At 37.4% G+C, this 14763-nt stretch overlaps 3 protein-coding genes across 4 annotated transcripts; 2 read left to right on the plus strand and 1 right to left on the minus strand.

Moving 5' to 3' along the window:
- Positions 1-117: 117 nt before the first annotated feature.
- On the minus strand, positions 118-10862 carry LOC146475546 (MAP kinase-interacting serine/threonine-protein kinase 1-like). Of its 2 annotated transcripts, XM_085115932.1 has the most exons (18): positions 10687-10862; positions 10452-10482; positions 9674-9717; positions 8142-8301; positions 6829-6912; positions 6195-6292; positions 5293-5372; positions 5010-5051; positions 4839-4870; positions 3803-3907; positions 3390-3445; positions 2906-2995; positions 2536-2639; positions 2334-2424; positions 2171-2221; positions 1811-1924; positions 1148-1188; positions 118-907 (listed from the first exon to the last, which is right to left on the minus strand). In XM_085115932.1, the coding sequence occupies exons 1-18, from the start codon at positions 10729-10731 to the stop codon at positions 670-672; spliced, it is 1506 nt and encodes a 501-aa protein (XP_084972058.1). In that variant the 5' UTR covers positions 10732-10862; the 3' UTR covers positions 118-669. The 2 variants fall into 2 exon arrangements, with proteins under 2 accessions (XP_084972058.1, XP_084972056.1); XM_085115930.1 differs by lacking the exon at positions 9674-9717 and having other exon boundaries at positions 528-907; positions 10687-10763.
- A 405-nt stretch (positions 10863-11267) lies between these two features.
- LOC146475547 (histone H3) lies at positions 11268-11793 on the plus strand. The gene has a single exon (XM_085115934.1). The coding sequence runs from the start codon at positions 11343-11345 to the stop codon at positions 11751-11753; it is 411 nt and encodes a 136-aa protein (XP_084972060.1). The 5' UTR covers positions 11268-11342; the 3' UTR covers positions 11754-11793.
- A 1378-nt stretch (positions 11794-13171) lies between these two features.
- Positions 13172-14287, plus strand: LOC146475548 (histone H1.0-B-like). The gene has a single exon (XM_085115933.1). It carries the CDS (start codon positions 13228-13230, stop codon positions 13792-13794), a length of 567 nt encoding a protein of 188 aa, XP_084972059.1. The 5' UTR covers positions 13172-13227; the 3' UTR covers positions 13795-14287.
- The last annotated feature ends 476 nt before the right edge of the window (positions 14288-14763 follow it).

The following is a 14763-nucleotide window of genomic DNA, read 5'->3' on the forward strand; positions in this document are numbered from 1 at the left end:
CTCACAGGTTTTTATAAATCAGCTGATTTTCTTGTCTAGTCACTCATTCTCTTTGTCAAATACATGTTAACTTGGGCTAAAATCAGCCTAATTTGTAGACTAAGAAAACAAGAGAACTTATTACCACTCATTTTTTTATTTACGACATCAATGAAAATGTAAATATTTTCATCTAAGAGGGAAATCCATTGACACCAAAACGCTATTTAAAATGTTCTTGCATACAAAATATTCTTATTTTCTAATTCCATAACTCTGGGATGTTCATAAATCTTGAAAAATGTACAACCGTAAAAAGAAGGTGTATAAAATAAATTAGCTCAAAATGTACAATTCATGTTCAAACTAGTAGATACGAATAAAATAGCTAGCAACTGCACTTGTTCTGAGGGATTTTTGCTCCACAGGTGAAACTATACCCAAAACACCAGGAGCAGTCGATCTTACAATAAAAGCCCTACCCTCTCTTGCAGATGCTCTTTTGGCTCGTCTCATTAGGGAGGAAAGATTGAGTGACAAGCCAAAAGAGCGTCTGCAAGGGAGGCTATAAAAAACTCTTGGCCACATCAGTAATTGATGGTTTGTGACAACTTTGTCCTCCATTCTGAACAGCTTGCTTAGAACTGATAACTCTAATGGATTTTTGTTTTAAGATCTCCCTTTCTCTCTCTAATGTACATTTTTCTCTGCCTCCTTATTTTGCGGATTTGATGAACTTTGTTTTAGAGATGCTGCTCTCCGTCTCGCCAGAACAGAGTTGGAAGGAGGTGAAAGCCCAAACACCCGTGGCTTGATGTTTTTCTGAAACTCATCGTCATCCTCATTAATTGCTGATGCTTCGGAAAATATCCTGTTCATGGCCACTGCCTCTGCGGCAAACTCTTGAAGATCAAGAGTATTCATGTTTCTGAAAGAAAGTTAACTCATTTCAATCTCCATAATATAATGCTCATAACTAAAATTTGACTGACCTTGAAGACCTTTAACTGAAAATTTTGGATTTAAATTTTGACTTAATTTTACTAACTGGCTAAAACTCTGACTGGCAAATTTGAATTGCACGTATCCATGCACCAGAGAAACCCACATGATTTTGGAAGTGAGCAACTTACATCCACTAGAGGAGAGAGAAAAACAATTTACATACCTGGTCAACAGGGTTGGGGTAGGGAGAGGAGTGTTGCTGGCCTGTAAAAAAGGGAAAAAATGGATTAATTTTACCAGATAAAAGCTCTGAGAAAGCTAGTATAGATGGTGCCTCGTTTTGCTACTATGCAAGTACATTCTGTACATCTCGGGATGATCCAAGAAAATTTTTAATGACAGTACCAAAAAAAATATTTTTGCGTTGTTTATGACTATGCAGAAATAAGAAGATCTTTAATAGCAAGGTCTATTAAAATTCAAAAAAGGAATTCTGGGTGACCATGCATTTTTCAGAAATAATTTTATTATCCTCAATCTGGAAAAATGTCATACATTGTCATTGTTGCTTATTAATTATTTCAGGAAAATGAATGGTTATCCCCAATTTTCACTTCGGATTTCAGACCCCCCTGCCAAGATCTGCTTTTCACAGATAGTCATAAACAGCACAGGCCCTTTAATTCCTCCTGCATTAATCAGAATGAAAACAGAGCATGGTCATGGGTTTGTACCAAACTAGATCTTCGAGACAATGTTGCATGTGCAACAAGCTGGCAAGTGCAGCTTTACAGTCCACTGACCACATTTGGAAAACCAGTAGCTGGAAGAGATGCTAGGGTCAATGCAGTTAACTTGTTTAAATTTTCAAGAATATAACACACACCTCCTGTAGCCATGGGTCCTGTAAAACCATGTCAGCTGTGTATCGTTTTGTTGCATCTCGCACTAACAGGTGTGAGATGAGATTCTTTGCTTCCAGTGAAATGCTATCCCATTCCTAGAAGATGAAAAAGAAAATTATTAAGTTTTTTGGCTAAGGTTGTCTTGAAGTAAATCAGAGTTATTTGTAGTTTTTTTTCTTTGGATTGCCTTTATTTTTGACATATGACCTGAGACAGTTTATTCCAGAAACTCAAGCTCATTATTTTCTCAAAAAAGTTGGTTGTATGTGTGATAAAAAAAAATCAGCTGTAAATACCCTGAACAGCGCTTCAATTGGCAGTCTGAAGGACGCAGTCCATACCTTTTCTGGGAAATCATAAACTCCTTCCTGAATCCTCTTCATAAGCATTTCCTAGTTAAATACCAAAAGCAATACAAACAAAAAAAACAAATTAAAATTTTCACGTTCAAACAGCACTTCAAACACAAACGGTACTGATAGTTTGGAGGATGTGCAGACACACCTGACATGACTTGCAGTTTTCTCCTTTTTCCCAACCGCAGTCAGAACCACATTTGCCGTAAAAGGGCGGGTGACCAGATAACATAATGTATCTATGAAGAAGGGGTAAAAAAACAAACGATCTATCAAACTGTCAAAGATCTTTCCAGCAGCTGCCAAGCAGGAGATAGAACAGTGCCAGCCTATGTATTTTGTCAACCTACAGAACGACTCCAAGGCTCCACAAGTCGCATCTCTTGTCGTATGTTGTCGCTTGAGTCTTGAAAGCATCCACAACCTCAGGGGCCATATATTCAGCTGAACCAACCTACAGAAAAGGAAAGCCAAAATAAAGTAGACTTAATTTCTAACATCACCTTTAGCATAAATGTGCTTAATGATGTCATATATTTTATGTCCCATTTAGTGACTGCTTACTAAAGAGAGAAAGAGAAAAGAGAAAAATTCTGGTTTAAATTGTCATAATTTCCTTTTTTCTATTGATTGCATGAACAGACAAAACAGATCACAGTCCACTCAAATATTTGGTTTTGCTCCTGATTTTCAATCAAATGAACTTTAGCTGATATTTACTGGTGTCTGTAGCTCTGGTGTTGTAACTGTAGTACTTAGGCCATCAAGTCCACTAGCTAAATCAAAATCACATATCTTGACTGGAGATATCTGAAAATGAAAAGAGAGAAAATGTGGCCTAATTCAGTGAAAAACCATCAAATTATTTAAGTGGTAAAACAAAATTACTAAAAAAAAATATTAAACCAGTTTAAGTTATTAGCAAAAGAATCTACAGCAAGTAATGTTTAGCTTGTAAGGAAGTGAAATTTTCTATTCCTGATGTACATGTGTTCTACATGAAGTATACCTGTCCATGAGTTGTGAACAAGCTTGGTGATTTACATGAAGTAGTTAACAAGTTGGTTAAATGTCATTCTAGATGGGTTTCAAGAGAGTGACTCATACAAGTGGTGAAGCAGCAAGAGTTGGCCATAAGAGAGTGACTTCTTGGTTTTACAGATAAAGAATTACTTTTAGTAAATTTAAGGAAAACTGCAACTACCTGGTTTTCATAGGCACAAAGAATATTCTCTGGCTTTAAGTCTCTGTGGGCTATTCCTGGAAAGGAAACAAATTATACAAAATTAATATCAGTAACGCATGGCTCCAGAAAATATTCACCCTTCCCCTGCCCCCTTCACCCTTTACCCTGGAAGAAGAGTGGATATTTCCAACCCCTCCCCCATTCTAAGCCCTTTTTAGTTTAAAAGGAAAGTACAAAGTTACCTTGTAGTCCTCAGTGGGGTGGGGTACAAAACAAAACCCTTCCATGGGAGAGGTACACGTATAAATATTTGCTGGGATGACATCATCATGGTAATAACAGCACCCTTGGATCCACCCGCATATTTGTTGAGCTATTTTGAGCCCAGCTGCACTGAAGCCATTCATTATGGTTGGCAGGTACATTCATACCTTTTTTATGAAGAAAATCCAGTGCAGAGACTATATCTTTTACAACAAGGCTGGCTTCTTTTTCTGTGAAAACCTTTTTCTTCTCAATATGTTTAAGAAGTGGTCCTACAACAGAGTAAGTGGACATAAGTTCAAATCTGGACAATACAGGAAAACTATTATTAACAAGATGCCTGCTATACTGGCATTACGCGTGATGCTGGGGCTGATTCATTTATTCCAACTGTATGCTTTGCCGATTGATAAAACTATCCTTGCTAATGGAATAGTTGGAGTCACGACGATCGCGTTACGTTGTTTACCTTGTGTTATGCGACTCAGACTTTCACCGGAAATGTGTGGAATTCCATTACGATAACGTAAGCTTCTCAATGACCTCTTTTCAGTCTCGCGTCGTGGTCTTAAAGACTGTCAAACAAAGCACGATTCCTTTGCCATGAACTCACCAATTTCCACCGTTTTAACTGTCGAGTGCTTCTTAGAAGTTATTCTTTCGATTTGCCGCTTCAAAATGGTGAAATTTCCGTTTGAAAACGGCACACTTGAGTCCAGAACATGTTATAAACAATATGGCGCGACAATTTAATGCACTTTTAATTAAGAAATCAAATGATGCGTTGACGTCACACAGGTAAGGGTGAGTGGGTCCCCTCCCTCGCGATATAAGCGACAAGAATGGATTTTGATTGGCCTGCTGTTGTTGAAGAGAATCAGAACAATACATCCCGAGTAGGAGAGGGGAGAGTTTAATGAATAAATTAATGTACTGATTTGTGGATACGAGGAAGAAAAAAAAAAAAAAAAAAGAAATCGACCCGTTTTTAGACACGGTATGCCCCCTCAGGGCATCCCGCGTAATTAATTTAAATCAAGTTCAACACATCAAGTTGAACTTAATTAAATTATATTTTGTAAATACCTACATGTATGTAAGAAAAAGTGCTTAATATACAATGTGGTTTACATTTTAATGTTTTTACTGAATCATGAGTAAAATTTTACGCAAAAAGAAAACAAGTTAAAATATCCTCTTTACCTCCTCTCATCTTTTCAAACACCAAATAAAACCTGAAAAAAGTCAATTATAAATACAGATTGGGCATGTTCATCCAAGTAAAGTAGATACTGGTATAATACACTAACAGAGTTAAACAAGAGTTTGAAATTCGATATTTTAGTGTTAAAATTCATTTAAAAAATAACTCACTTGTGACTGTCTTCAAAATATTCAACACAGTCTATGATATTCCTATAAAGATATACAAAGGATTACAGACAATATGTGAATTAGTTAAAATTTTATTCCGCTTTTTAAGCTATAAATAATTATTAAAAACTGGATCATCGTACAATGCAATCCCAGGGATTTGACTGACTTAGCAGCTATGATATATGAGCCATTATACCATCGGCAAGAAATATACCATTACTGTCTTCTGGTAATGTACTTGCAAAGCGAACAGCAAGATTAAGCAAAATTTAGAAATTACTTGTGTCCTCGGCACTGATAAAGCAGCTCAATTTCATTGAGGACACGTTTTCTGTCCACCCTTGCTGACTTCTCAATGATCTGTCAATAAAAAAATTGAAAACATGATTGAGAATGACAAAAAAATATCTCATCATGACATCTAACAAGAATAATGTCATCATGACTGCAATCAGTTATTTTCAGAGGAAACAATATCTACAGTTTGATTAAACAACCACATGCTTTCAACTTTGCTGTTTGCACAGTCATGTAATAATATTTTTATCATTTTTCGCTAGGCAGCACTGCAAAAACAATTCTCATTAAAGGGATTTACTTGACATTTTCTCCTCAAAGTTTTTAACATTGTAATTCATTGATTTTATGAAGAAAAGTAATCTTGATCAATTGATTAGATTAGGGCCTGATGATCCTTCTGTGACAACAAATACTGAAAAGTAATTTGGATGAGAACAAAAATAATGTCCTTTAATCAGATCAAGGCCTGATGATCCTTCTGTGACAACAAATACTGATCATTTATAGGTAATTATCGTTAAACAATAAAGAATGAAAAAATTGTCAAATACTTGTGAAACGTTCGTGGTTAGTCTGATGTAACACTTGTGAAAATACTTTGACAATTTTTCAATTCTTTAATATTGTATAAACTTCAACTCATGTACGTGCGGTTGGGAATCCTTCTGTGATAGAGGGCCAGACTGCTAACACCTTGAATTTGTGAATGTGACTAATTTGGGTGTGATGCTCAACGAGTTTGCCTATAAATTCTGAAGGTCTCTGAAGAGTCTCTTGGCTGAGACGAAACACTGCGTCAGACTAGCCACAAACATTTCACAATATTATTATGTTTATGACAACAAAAGTCAGGAAAATAATGATGACAAGAGTTTTTTTTACCTTCACAGCATACTCCTGGTTGGTAACAAGCTTCACACAACTCTTCACCGTTGTATGAGCTCCTTGCCCTAGAACATCATCCAGAACCTTGTATATATCTGCATGGAATACACCAAAAAACTCAACAAACTAAAACATAAATCAAACAACTTAGTGAAGTTTTTTGTGGTATTACTGCTTTAAATGTCAGCTGATGAGCCGCTGGTAAATTCACTGGTAAATCCTTCACTCTGATAAATTGACTGCCCTTTGGTCTGTGAGAATGATAGTGTTAGGCCTCTTAAAATATGCTTGTAGCCAGTGATTTTGCTGCCTGAAATTACTTGCAACTTATCTCACAAAGGACTCCCCAAATAAGAGAAGACAATTAAGTGCTCTGGCTCTACGCCCTTGCTACCTTTACTACTTCAACCTTGTAGTATCATAGATTTTGCTTGACTGTAAACTTATTATTGTGTTAAACAGTTTTACTCATATGATGTAATCTATACCGTTCCATCAGTCATCGCATGAAGTATAACTTTTAAAAAGATCTAGACCTACCATTAAAAGTACAACCTGTTACTACCTACCAGTACAAAATCATTTTTGAGAGGGTTGAAGTGTACATACAATTAACACCTTCATGACATACCAAAAAAAGTTTCACAGACACTGTCACTGGCTCTTTTTTTCTTTCTTTTCTTTTTCTTTGTCTGAGGTGGTGGCTGAAAAATATCTATTAACAAATAAAACAAAGTGAATATTATTAGTAAGAACATTATAATTATATTTGATGAATAGTTTGCTCTTACAAAGTGACCGTTTAAAACAGCTCAAGACAATAGAAACAGCTCGTTGGGACTTGATAAAGGGTGACTGCAACCGCTTAATAGAGGTCAAAATTAGAGTAATTAAGGAGGCTTGCAGCAGTTTTTCTGGACTTCGGGTGGAAGTTTTGAAATAACAATCTTGCATACAAGATGTGGGAATAAACAAAATCACCCCGTAAAAATTGATTCATTATTTACTTGAAAACACTCTAACTTACAGATTTTTTTCTAATTTTGCCTACAAGTTGCCTAGATTGGGCAGTTTAAATTCCCAAAGTTTCGTCATAAAGTGTCCGACTAGATTTCGAGATAATCTACAATGTTTAAAATGAGAGGATATGCGCTACCGTTGCTATGGTAATAGTTGTTGCTTGGAAACCGATCAGAAAATTAACTTTGATCATATGTTGAAATGGTGATGTGGTATGAAGGAGATCAAAGTTTATCTTCTATGCGAGTTTGTAATTTCAAAACTTCCACCCCAAGTCCAGAAAAACTGCTGCGAGGCTTCCTTAAGGGATTGTAATTTTCAGGACTTTGACAACTGAACACTTAATATAAAGGGTGACCGCTTGATATGATGCCGCTTAATACAGGTTCAGCTGTATAAAGCTAACTTGGAATTTCCACAGGAGAGGGTTTCAAACATTAGACCTTTCATAGAGGGTACATGTATATTGATTGTTTGGATGAACATTCTACATTGTGAACTTTTGTATCTCCGCTCGCACTGTTGAGCATGCTGTGTTGCGCGTATTACATTTAAATTTGCGAAAAGAGTTGAATCAGTTAAAAGATTAAGGAAGCTAACCTGTTGAGAAAATATTATTAAGTTTTAGTATTATTAAGCTAACCTGTGATGAATTAACGTTGGATTGACAGTTTACATGGTGTATGCGTTAAATGTGGAGTTGCAGATGAAGTAAGTTTTTTTTGTTTGTTTAATTTATTTTATCCTGTTGTTGCATTTGAACATTTGTAAGGCCAAGTGCCAACGATTTTTCTTTTTATAATTTACATCATTCAATTAAACCCAATAAATACGATTTATCTCCACATTGGCGTGAGTTCTTTGTCTTCACGGAACATTGATAAGTTCTGGAACAATACAATTCAGACCAGAGCAGTACCATACCCTCTATTGGTGGTTCCATGTCGCCGATCTGTTCAACAAGATTCTCCTTCCTTGTGAAATTATGCTCAGTTTCACTTCTGTCTTTTACTGGCTCTGGCCTATGATCTTGGACGGAGTTTTCAGAATTGGTTGCTTTCTTGTTCATCACAGGAATTTGCATCTGCCAGAGCAATGCAAAATCATACATTGTAAGGACGGTGCCTACTTTTTTTACTGTGCATACGTTCTGTGCATCTCGAGATACTTGGGTTTCCTATAGGTGGTGCGTAGTAATACAGGGATATTTTTGTGCAGTTTAAAACTATGTGGAGAAAGCCGAACTTAGCAAGTGTCCTTGGTATCCAAAAAGAAAATTTGTGGTAACCATACATTTCTCAGCTTCAATATGGAAAAAAATGCCATACATTGCTTTGTATTTTACTGTTTTTTTAGAATAATAATTTGTTGCTTAGGCCCAATTCAGACGCTGAACTTTTCATGAGCCGAACCTAATACCTCGAATTAAGTACACGAAAAATTTGGCGTCTGAATCAGTTAAGAACGGCTGTTTCAATTTAGAACGGCTCAGCCGTTCTTCCCGCCTGGCTCAGCCGGGAATTTCGGCTTTGGAACAGCTTTGATTCAGACGCCGAACTTTTCATAAGCCAAACCTAATGCATAAATTATTATAACGTATTTCACATAAAAAAATAAAAAAATTAAAAAAAAGCTAACATTTCGATTGGTTTTGCTTCAAGTAAATTAAGTTCAGCATCTGAATCAAAAGGAAGGTTTTTCGTCATTTGCACCGACCTTAATTTGAATTAAGTTTGGCATCTGAGCTGGGCCTTAATTATCTCTAAAAATATACGTGGTTACCCCCAATTTTCTTTTTGGATTTCCATAGCCCTTGCTGCAATCTGCTTTCCTTATACAGTAATAGGCCACACAAAAACACTTCCATATTAGTACTGGCACTGTCCTTAAGTAATAATGTATTACTTTGATAGGCTGAGTGAGGAAATTCTCATGCTCTGTTTGCATTCCTTATACTTATTGATCAGTCTTCTGCAAAATGATGCATGGACATGGTAGAGTGGCATATAAGAGTGTTGTAGAACTACATTGGCAAAGCTTTTCATGTGAAAGTAAGTTTAATCTGCAAATGAATGAACCTAATTTTCATAATAAAAACTACGCCTACGCTTTCACAATGAGGTTCAGAGTAACTTAGAAATGGCCTATGCAAAAAACGACCTAACCCTCGACTTTTGTTCGCCGAGAATTTTACAGAAAGGAGGACAAAGAACTTGAGCCCTTTGGCGAGTAAATATTTCTTCTAGGTGCAGAGATTAAAATAAATCGGAGCGACTGAAATGAAATCAACCAGTATGATTTGCCTGGTTTGATTTATTTTGAATATGCCAGGACTTTCATCCCAGCGGGAATATTCTGGTAAACCAATCAGATCGTAAGACTAAACAATAGAAGCGCTTGTAAACAATAAACGCACACAATGCCTATTGGGTGAACATGGGTCTTTAAGTACTCACATTAAAAGATTCTTGAAAGAGTCTCAACTCCTGTACAGTTTTCTCTGTAAAACATATTGTCATTAAATGTTGTATAGGATACATAAAAAAAAAGATGAAAATGTTAATTGAAAGGCTCAGAGCAAATTAACTGACCTATAGTGCAGTTTAGTTTGCTTCACATTGTTTTAGCTCAGATTCACCGGAGTTTCTGCATGTGGCCTTTAATTCCTTCAGGAAACATCGCCCCAATGTTTTATCCATTGCTTTATACAAAGAGGGGGCAGGGAAGGCAGGGTGGAGGGAGGTACAGTGGAACCTCTCCTTACGGACACCTCTATAATACGGACACCTCTCTATTACGGACAGTTGACTTTGTCCCTGAGAGACCAAAATCCATATAAACCCAACTTCTCTAAAACGGACACCTCTATAATGCAGACACTTATTCCTGTCTCCTTGGTGTCCGTAATAGAGAGGTTCGACTATAGTTATAAATTATTGTTTAGCTTATTAATTTTATTAGTCATTACTTAGAATGATTGTTGAAAGAAATACAGTATTTGATTTCAAGGTAGTTATGCCAAGCAATATTTTTCACATCATGTTGCTTGTGAGGAAGATTGCATAAATCAATGCATAGAATATCACAACCTTATAAGTACGAAGAAATTTCGCAAACTTGGAGTAGTTCACTAGTTGCATGACGGACATTCAGATAAACATTTTTCATACTTGCCTTCAAAACAACAAAAACATTACTTTGAAACCTCTTTCAATTTATTTAAGTTTGCTGTACCTTTTCCCTTGTTCTCAGCATCATTTAAAAGCTAGATCAAATCAGAAAAAGACAATTACAAAATGCAAGTAAAGCAGAAAAAATGCAAAGCTAAGCGAGAGGAACTGATTTCAAAGGGAACAGCATTCTAAAGCGAGGTTTATATCTTAAGTTTTGAATCTCATTGGTCTTAAGAGGAGTTGAAAAAGGATGTGGCCAGCAACGAACACAATTAGCTAACCGGTAACAAACAAACCTTGAAGTTTTGGCTGAAAAGAATAAGCTCGTCTATCTCCGCCATTATCCCGCGAACTTTTAAAACACGCAATCGCAACTGCAGCCGCTCCTCTAGCCGAAGGCGTACGGAATAATACGAAGATGTTCCGAATGGCTCCGACGAGTTCCAAGAAAGAAAATGAAATATATAGGCAAAATCCCAAAAATAAACCTTTCCTTCCTGTATATATTTTCCAAGAACCGTTTAAAAATAACGTTGAAATAAATTATTTTTAGAATATTAGAATAAAAAGAACAATAGTGACACAATAACTTAAGGCGATAATGCCTTCTCGTGCAAGTTATTTCTTTAAAAGCAAATGTGGGAAGAAACGAGTGAAAGTCTGATGTAGGAAGAGAAGAATGTAATACTTCCTTCTGTCTTTAAGAAAATCTACAAGAAAGCAAAATAACTCTGATGGTTCTGCAAGGAAAATTCTCAGAGCTTGAAGTTTTCGCGGATCGAAAGCTTCAAGCAATCAACCAATCAAAAACGTGTTTAGGAGGCTAACAGCCAATCACAAATCTTTAATTCTGACCAATCAGAAAAGAACGCGCCAGGTATAAATTCGTTTACTCTTTGTTCTCATAGTTCATTCTCGATCCCTTGATTGTCTGAATTTTTTGTCGTTAGATATGGCTCGTACAAAGCAAACTGCACGTAAATCAACTGGTGGAAAAGCTCCACGAAAACAGCTCGCCACAAAGGCCGCTCGTAAGAGCGCGCCTGCCACCGGTGGAGTCAAGAAACCTCATCGTTACAGGCCTGGAACAGTCGCTCTTCGTGAGATCCGTCGTTACCAGAAATCTACCGAGTTGCTGATCCGCAAGCTGCCCTTCCAGCGTCTTGTGCGAGAAATCGCTCAGGATTTTAAGACCGACCTGCGTTTCCAGAGCTCCGCTGTGATGGCTCTTCAAGAAGCTAGCGAGGCTTACCTTGTTGGTCTGTTTGAAGACACCAACTTGTGCGCCATCCACGCTAAGCGCGTCACCATCATGCCCAAGGACATTCAGTTGGCCCGCCGAATCCGCGGAGAGCGAGCATAAGTGAATTGCATTCCTCACAAAACAAACGGCTCCTTTAGGAGCCAACAAATCAATAAAAGCAATGACCATCACAATTATCCCTAACCCTTTCCTAGTTCCTGCGCCAAAATCCTTTCGCGTTTTGGCGCCAATTTTTCAAAGCGTGTTTATCCATTCTTCCCATGCAAGTTTTCCGACTTGAAAATATAATTCAAATGACATTTGTTTGCGAGCTAAATATACGGATAAAAAATGCCTCATATCGTTGAAAGGAACCGATTGGAAAAGGCAACAAATCATTTTGCAGTCAAAAGACTTTTAATATTCAAACAGCCTACTCTTACAAAAGAAGCAAGATGATTTTCAACAATTCAATTCACCAAGTCAAGTCGGAAATTTTTCTAAATCCGCGAACTTGAATACAAGCTTAGCTGTATACGTTGCCCATGTATATTTTCATGAAAAAGGGATAATAGATTTAAAATGGATAGCAGTAATTTTCAAAATTGAAAATAACCTTGATATTTTGCATAAACGAAACCTTGATCGATTTCGCTAGTCAATTTACCATCATTTCCCTAGTCCCTTGGCCCTTCGTTAAATCGAAGTTTCACTGTACATAAAATAAAAAAATTGTTGACCCTCCTTATCAATGCTATCACAGTAACTACTAGCTTATATAAGTATTAAAGAAAAGGGAAAGGCGAAACCATCTTTTAGGGAACCAAACAAATCCGTGCTTTGAAAGACATTTCCATAACCGATAAACTCAAAGGCTTCCGATTACAAAGTGCACTTCAGAATTTCAACTTTCTCGAACGAATGAATTTCTTCGTTTCAGTGAATAACTTTTTAACAGTTCTACTTGTTTATTCTCTAAGAATAAAAATATAACCATAACAGTGAAGGGACTTACGAGAAACAGCGACTGAACTCGCGAAGGTGTGATTACCGCGAACAATAGAACGACGCCATAGCGTCATCAGTGTCTTTGTTACCTGAAGAAATATCAAATTTTCTCAACCATTTTTCAGGCCTTGTTTATCTAACATAGCGAAACTAGTTCTATGGTAATTTAATTTCCACATTTCAACGTAAGCGCGAGAATTGTCTGTATATTTTTAGCGTTATTTACTTTTAAACACGAGGGTTTCTTACGTTTCAGCAGAGGTAGCAAGGGTCATTCGAAAATTTTGCTATTTTCGAATGGTTTTGATCCCAAACAAGTAATTGCATGGCATTCACCAATAAATTTTCTTCAAAATGCTGTAAGGGTAAAGGAAATTGAGCGTTTCTAACATGCGTAATGTTCATCGAAAGTAATTCAACAAGCACAAAATTTTCGAAACATGGTCGAACGTTGTTGTTGCACATGGTGTTTCCACAGCGGTCCGCATCAATTTAGTATAAGCCGGCTTCCTATTGTTGGCGACCATCAATCTAGATAACTTTGTTAAAGAGAGTTTGTTCCTAAGATTTCTAAATCGTCGTCAACATGTCTGAAGGATCACCTAAGAAGCCTGCGAAGAAACCAGCCAAGCCCGCTGAACATCCAAAGTACATTGACATGATCAAGGCTGCCGTTGGGGCGCTGAAGGAACGAAATGGTTCTTCTCGCCAGGCGATCGAGAAGTACGTCAAGGCGAACTACAAAGTCGGCGATAACGTCGGTGTACACATGAAGATGGCTCTGAAGAGAGGTGTAGCGAGTGGGGCTCTACTCCAAGTCAAAGGTTCAGGAGCTTCGGGATCTTTTAAGCTGAACAAAGCCGTGAAGGAGCCGAAGAAGAAGAAGCCCGCCAAAAAACCAGCAGCGAAAAAACCCGCTGCGAAGAAGAAGCCGGCGGCGAAGAAGCCCAAAAAGCCAGCAGCAAAGAAACCGGCAGCCAAAAAGACAGCGGCAAAGAAACCAACGAAGAAGCCTGCCGCCAAAAAACCTGCTGCCAAGAAACCTGCAGCCAAGAAACCCGCAGCCAAGAAGCCAGCGGCGAAGAAGCCAGTCGCAAAGAGTCCAAAGAAGACTGCGAAGAAGGCGACCGCCAAGAAACCCGCGAAGAAGTAAAGTTTTCTCGCGGACAATTAACCCCCAAAGGCTCCTTTAGGAGCCACCAACTGTCAAAAAAGTTATAACCAACATCTTGTAATATCACGAAGGCGTGTTTAGTTATCTAAAGTTTTTCAACGGAAGGCCAAATTCGTTCGGCCAACAAGTAGATACTGTGTGAAAAATTCGGACCCAGAGTACTTTCGAAACGAGGAAACTGACAGTTCACATATGTACATAAAAAAATTCACACTCTTTTTTTATCTTGAGCCCCTAAGAAAATAGAAAAAAAAGGAAAATTGTATGCCATCGCAGGCTAGACTGACATAAAATTATCGTGCTTTCGCACTCCATTTTACCTCGTGGTGACAAATACTGTTTCAGGAAATGAACGGTTGTATCTGAACAATTCTAGTCTCACATCTAAAATATGCTGGAGAGAGTATAAAATTAATGTGTTATCGGTCAATTTTTAGTTCTTATTTATGAAATAAAATATTGTCATAAACAAGCTGTGCTGGTCTGAGTCCTGATGTAGTGATAAAGGGAGCGGGCAAAAGCGATTGAGGGGATGTGGAAAGCGGGATTTTTAAAATGGAAATCTGATTTGGATATGGGGGAAGAATTATGGGGAGCTACTACCCTTTCCCCCACATCCATAAAAGTTAAAAAAAAAAACCAGGAAATGTGTAGCTTTATGGATTTTGCTTGTGCAGCATCTTCCACTGAATCCACTCATGTTCCCCTCTTTAAAACACCCCTCCAACCTTCCCTTTTCAGAAAATGCAAGATCCTTTCATGAATCACTCTCCAGCACAGAAATCAAGAGCTTCCTGATAAATTTATTAGGTCAGCCATTTACACCTACTGCAAATGCACCATTAAACCCCTGTGGGGCCATTTATCTTTAGGAGGGGCATATTTCAAATCAGGAGCAGTTGAACAGAACTAAATTACATGTAGCTTTTCCAAATTTTTACCACACAA

Source organism: Pavona decussata, unplaced genomic scaffold, assembly GCF_977016875.1.
Source record: "Pavona decussata unplaced genomic scaffold, jaPavDecu1.1 SCAFFOLD_84, whole genome shotgun sequence".
Lineage (NCBI taxonomy): Eukaryota > Metazoa > Cnidaria > Anthozoa > Scleractinia > Agariciidae > Pavona > Pavona decussata.